At 36.4% G+C, this 6,284-nt stretch overlaps 1 protein-coding gene across 1 annotated transcript; it reads left to right on the top strand.

Annotated features, from left to right (window-relative positions):
* The first annotated feature begins 504 nt into the window (after window positions 1-504).
* Window positions 505-2,373, top strand: LOC109862984. The gene is made up of 2 exons (XM_020443160.1): window positions 505-1,456; window positions 1,540-2,373. The coding sequence occupies exons 1-2, from the start codon at window positions 572-574 to the stop codon at window positions 1,621-1,623; spliced, it is 969 nt and encodes a 322-aa protein (XP_020298749.1). The 5' UTR covers window positions 505-571; the 3' UTR covers window positions 1,624-2,373.
* The last annotated feature ends 3,911 nt before the right edge of the window (window positions 2,374-6,284 follow it).

Genomic DNA, 6,284 nt, shown 5'->3' with positions numbered 1-6,284 from the left:
CTTTTGCGGCAAATACCACGATTTCTCGCTATACGTATCGTATCGTGGATCTTCTTTCGGAATCAACGGTTGTAAAAATATTCTGGGTATCGTGATGGTTTCTAACCGTTTCCAAATGCTTATAGTATGCGTGACGGTTTCTATTGATACTACAGTTAATTGATTATTTTCTATATTTTTGTTGACGACTTGATTTTCTGATTCTAGATGTTCTGAGACGCTGGGGTACATATAGTCAGAGATGTTTGCTTCAAGCGAACTTCCTTCGGTTTTATATTGTTTAATAAGTTTTCTCAATTGGTAAGAGGTAATTTTGGAGACAATCAAAGATGTAGAGCTTCACATTAAGAAATTTAACACATTAACAAAAACTAATTTTAGAAATCAAACTATAACTTATTTCAATCACTTCATTAATGAGAATAGCCCACAAACATATATAGAAAAAAATTTAATGACCAAAGTTAAAGCAACAACAAATTTTATAAAAGACAATCCAGACAATATTTTTACTCGTGCTGACAAGGGCAATTCCACTGTAGCAATTTCCAGAAGGGAATACATTAGAATAATGCANGACACATTGAGTGACACCAACACATACTCAGTTGTAAATAAAGATCCCACACGCTATATAGAAAACAATTTAAAGGATATACTTACAAGATGGCATTCCAAATGTTTTATTAATAGCGACACAAAGAAATTTTTAATGTCCAGTGACTCGTTGTTACCCAGAGCTTACGGAGTGCCGAAAATTCATAAAGATAATTGTCCTTTCAGATTGATAGTNTCCACAATTGATAGTTCTTTACACAATATTGCACATTTCTTACATAAAATTCTATACAAAAGTATACCTAATTCTCCATTTTTCGTTGATAATAGCTTCCACTTGCATAACATTTTGTCCGGTATTCAGGTTGATAGTGACGATATACTGTGCTCGTTNGATGTAGTATCTTTGTTCACAAACATACCCATTGATTTAGCTTTAACAAGTGTATCCAAAAAATGGAGATACATAAGAATGCACACAAAAATAAGCGAGCAAGAGTTTATCGTTGCGTTGAGATTTGTGATGTCGTCGACNTATTTTAAATTCAATAATACCATATATAAACAAATATTTGGTGCACCAATGGGATCACCTTTGTCACCAATCATGGCAGATTTAGCATTACAAGATATAGAGCTACAAGCTCTCAACGCCATTAAGTTTCACATACCTTTCTACTACAGATATGTCGATGACATCATATTATCATTACCAAGGAGCAGGGTAAGCGAGGTGGTTGGTATTTTCAACTCATTTCACCCTAGGTTGCAATTTACACATAAGTTGCAGACGAGTGTTGGACTTGGCTTTCTTGATTTGTGTGTTAATATCAATAATAATGTTGTCACTTGTGATTGGTACCACAAGCCAACATTTTCAGGCAGATACTTAAACTTTTTGTCATTAAACCCTATATGTCACAAAATCGGCACAGTAAATACATTGGTAGACAGAGCTATATTATTAGCAGATCCAATACATCACAAAAAGAACCTGGAATTCTGCATAAATACGTTGATTGCCAACAACTATCCTCTGCAGTTCGTGTTTTGCAACATCAATAGACGTTTGAAAAAATTATTCACCACTAAACTCAACAAACCAAACCATCTCGAGTGTGGTGGTAAAGATTCATCTTCTACACACTACTTTGTATTACCATACACAACAACAATCAATAAACATAAAAATTTTAACATACCAATAATTGATAACAAACAAACAAGACTCTCATACAGAACTATAAATAATCTCAACAAATTTATTAAAACACACAAGGATACTATACCTAAAGATAAAACGAGGAATGTGGTTTACAACATTCACTGTAACAATTGTGAGGCTATATATATCGGCCAAACAAAAAGACAACTCAAAACGAGAATCAAAAAACACATATATTCAGTAAGTTGTCATCATGAAAAGTCAGTAATTTTTGAACATTGCATGAAGACCAGACATTCTTTCAATTGGAACTCAGTAAAAATCCTTGATAAAGAATCCAATTATTTTAAACGGTTGACGTCTAAAATGGTTAACATTAAGATAAAAAACAACACTATAAATGTTATGCAAGACACAGCGTTGTTAGATGAAACTTATCTACCTTATCTAGAACAAATTAAACACATAGATAACTCATAGAGGGAGCTAGTTTAAAATCTGAAAAATTACCCTCAGTACTGACGATAAATCCGCAGTAACAACACACACATTTGTGTCAACACACAGACATACATTATTGTCATTTAAATGTTGTAATATTTTGTAAGTTTTTTATTCTTTTTGGTTTTTTATATGTCACACATTGTAATAATATTATACATACCAGATAAACACTTTGTAATTAATATTGTATATACCAGATTAACCACTGAAGATAACTTGAAATAAAGTCGAAACGTTTGGAACAAAAAAATTTTTGATTTTTAATGCATAACACCTTGCAATCGGTTCGAGAAGCCCGTTATCCAAAGATTAATTCAAATTCCTCAATTGTACTTTCCTACCGGCTCTTACGCCGCGTTTATTAGAACGTGGCATTTATGGATAGACATAGGACATAGGTTATAATTAGAATTGTTAAAATTCCATTTACTGGATAAACTTACGTTGACAGGATACAGCGGTTCGCTTCCTTACTCAAGCGCTCCAACTGGTTAAGTTTTTAGGATTTCAGGTTTTGACAGGAACGGCAGGTCGCTTCCTTACTCAAGCGCTCCTGCCTTGGAGAACGGACTGGCCTGAACTTATTAAACTTATTGAAACAAATATTAAAAACAGAAATCTCTTACTTATGTGCTTATTTCTACCGCTTCTATTTTAAGGTTATTCGGAAACGAATTGTTATAATTATTATTAGTAACGTAAGTTTCTAAGATCCTACAAATGTGGTTTATGAATTAAGTGCATATTGATGTACGATACTTCGTTTACTTCTACGCTTCTGTGATTCTCTTATTCTATGACTCTACACGCGAGTCTTGCATCTAGGGCGCTTCCTTACTCGAGCGCTTCACCAGTTAAGACTTAGTTGAGAAATTAGTAAATTACAATGTCTATGACTCTGTGATTCTACTATTTTACGACTCTACACGCGAGTCTTGTATTCAGAGCGCTTCCTTACTCAAGCGCTTCACCAGTTAAGACTTTGAATCAGATTGAGACTGTATATCGGGATGGTTACCGAAATTAGAATGATTTTATATTTCTACACACGAGTTTTGTGTCCAGGGCGCTTTCTTACTCAAGCGCTTTACCGGTTAAGACTTTAAATCAGACTGAGAGGAGAAGTGACTTGAACGAAGAATAGTGAATTGAATCGAATGAATGACTTGAATTGAATAGAACTGAATTAAATGGCAGAACGAACTGAATGACGCTCCGTACTCCGGGATCCTTCTTTTATACCCGACTCGCTTGGTGGGGACGCAGCCCCGTGGATCTTAATGGAAGACGGTGTCAACGAATAGAAAACGTGTACAGCAAGGATTCTGGTCCCCCGAGTAAGAGTGGTAGCTATCGCTGGCCAATAAGAATATAGCTGCAACGGGGAAGTCCCGTTGCAGTGGAAATAAAACTTTTCTCACGCGCTTACGACTTAGGAATGTTGCGCGGATAAGATACTGACGGTGCTCTCGCCTCGGCAGAGCACAAAGGGTTTATGTTTTGGCTTCAGATAAGATAACCCGGTCAGCGCCGTCGCGGCGCCTCTATCCGGCTCGAACCAAAGGACGCGATTACTAAGAACTTTCGCTTCGGTGGAGTACAAAGATTTTCGCCTCGCCTTTGTCGGAATAAAAGAACGCACGGCTTGACCTTGAAGGGCGCCGGAATGCCGTGAGAACTATTACGAGTGCGTATGCACTTTACAATGACTTTCGGCTCGCTATAGTTAGGTCTATGCTATAGTTACAATGCTTCTGGAACGCATACGAATGNCTTACTGACTATATGCGCAGCTTACTATGTTAAACGCATATATATAGATATATACTTGTACGAGAAAAACGCAAAGGGTCCCCCCTTGGGACACATTCTAGTATATATAGATATACTTTCTACGGTTAAACACAAACTTAAGAAGTAGCCGAAAAACTTAGGCCTGGTTTATGCGAGCAATAACTGTTAACTTATGCCGGAACCGGTAGAGTTTAACTATAGGATTACAATACTTCTGTTTATACGCATTCGGCAATTTTGTATAAACAAAAGTATTAAAATCATATAGTTAAACTTTACCGGTTCCGGCATAAGTTAACAGTTATTGCTCGCATAAACCAGGCCTTAGTTTCTGTGAAGACTAAAAGTCACATATATAGATATAGTACGTATGTTAATATTCTATGACTTATGAGATATAACGGTTTTTAACAATTGTGGATATTTCGAGAACCAGAAGAGAAATTTGGAAGCGGACCACGTAGGTACCTTCACTTTGGGTTCGAGAATTTTATGCGACATAGTGAGCGAGTGGCGTATGGACTAACCCTCAGGGTCCAAGAGCCATAAGTGCACCAAGACCTATGCGACATAGTGGAAGTAAACAATTTGATTATTTCGGAAACGGTGATAGTTAGAAAAAAATGGTTTTCAGATTCTTGTTTCTATTACTTAGTTGCAAAATACCACATTTTTAAAAGTTAATAATTTTAATTATTTAAACAATTGATTGTTAATAACAAATTCTAGGGACTTGCAACCACACTGGTATTTATCAGTTTTTTACGCTGATTCCAACGGTAAAAACCGTTTTTTCCTATCACTTATGGTTTTTGTTATATTAATTTTGCAACTTACGTAATAATATGTGGTTCGGAATTAAGCTAATTGAAACGTGGCTACCGGTAATAGGAACACGATGGTAATCCGTGCGAGTCGATAACTTGCTCGGAAATACGATTTTTAGCAAGTGTTTACTTACCGACCGTGGTAAATGTTTGAGCATGATAAAACAATGGTACTGGTAATAGTACCGACTTTGGTACTTGAAAAAAACGGTAACTAATAGTATAACCGGTTACCGGCATGAGTTACCTATTAACTTTGCGTCTTACGGCTTATTTCACTGTACGCACACCTACCTTACACTTCTAGACTACGGTCAGCACTTAAGGTAGTGTTTCGAAGGAATTTTCTCTCGACCAATCAAATCGTTTTTGTCGTTTTTAAACGGGTTCCCAAAGAGACTTCAGGAAGAAACTTTTGTGACGGTAATCGCAAGGTTTCAAAGAGTTAGAAAACGCAACAAAACTATTGACCAATCAAAACGCGTTTTACCGAACAGGTTAACCAACGAGATTTCTTTTACTTTTTTCAGTGGTTTAAAACATGAATTTCAAGAGAAGGCTAACTCGGCGTAATTGCTGCGTGCCTTGTCAACCCGTACGACAAGTTTTTGCACTCTAGCCAATCAGGTTGTTTGTCACCAAGCAATCAGCCAATCAGACGTTTTCACTAATTTTGACCGACTTACTGGGCGAATTTTGAAGAAAGAAACAGTGGACGTGACTTGTGAGAGTCCGGAGACTTAAAACTGACAGAAAACTTTCGACCAATCAAACGATTTTACGAGTTTTTAACCGATTTCCGGCTGATTTTTAGGAAAAAAACTATGGGAGATGACTTACAAGGACCCGACGAGTCGGAATCCACGACAAAACGACTGACCAATCAGATTGCGAGTTCCTAGAAAACTGACTAATCAAAGCTTGGCGCGGTGAAAAACAGCTTAATACTACGTGTAGAGGACTGTGAGCTTGTACATACGTGAAAAACAGTTGCACAAACCTGGTTAACATAAGAGTATGTAAAATACGTAATTTTAAGAATAACATTTGTAATACGCAACTTAAAGTGTCGTTACTAACTTGGTACAATTATATAACAGTATGTGAACATAATATAGTGCATGCGATTATAATATAAAGTATGTGATTACAACATAGTTGTATGTGGTTATAATATATGTAATTACAATATAGGGTATGTGATTATAGTATGATGATTCTCGTCGTAGTGTAACGTCATTGCGGACGACGGTTGTCGTCGTAGGTTAACGTCATTTGTCACGTCCCAACATTTTTTCCCTCCTAATCGTCCGCAATGACGTTAAACTACGGCGACAACAGTTGTATTATAATCACATACTGCTATATAGTTGTGTCAAGCCTAAAGTTACGTATCTTTCCATAATCTTATGTTAGCCAGTTTCGTGCGACTGTTT

This window comes from Pseudomyrmex gracilis, unplaced genomic scaffold, assembly GCF_002006095.1.
Source record: "Pseudomyrmex gracilis isolate BER0280 unplaced genomic scaffold, ASM200609v1 scaffold_2813, whole genome shotgun sequence".
Taxonomy (NCBI): Eukaryota; Metazoa; Arthropoda; class Insecta; order Hymenoptera; family Formicidae; genus Pseudomyrmex; species Pseudomyrmex gracilis.
Note: the sequence above shows the minus strand (reverse complement) of the source record. Positions and strands in the feature narration are given on the sequence as shown.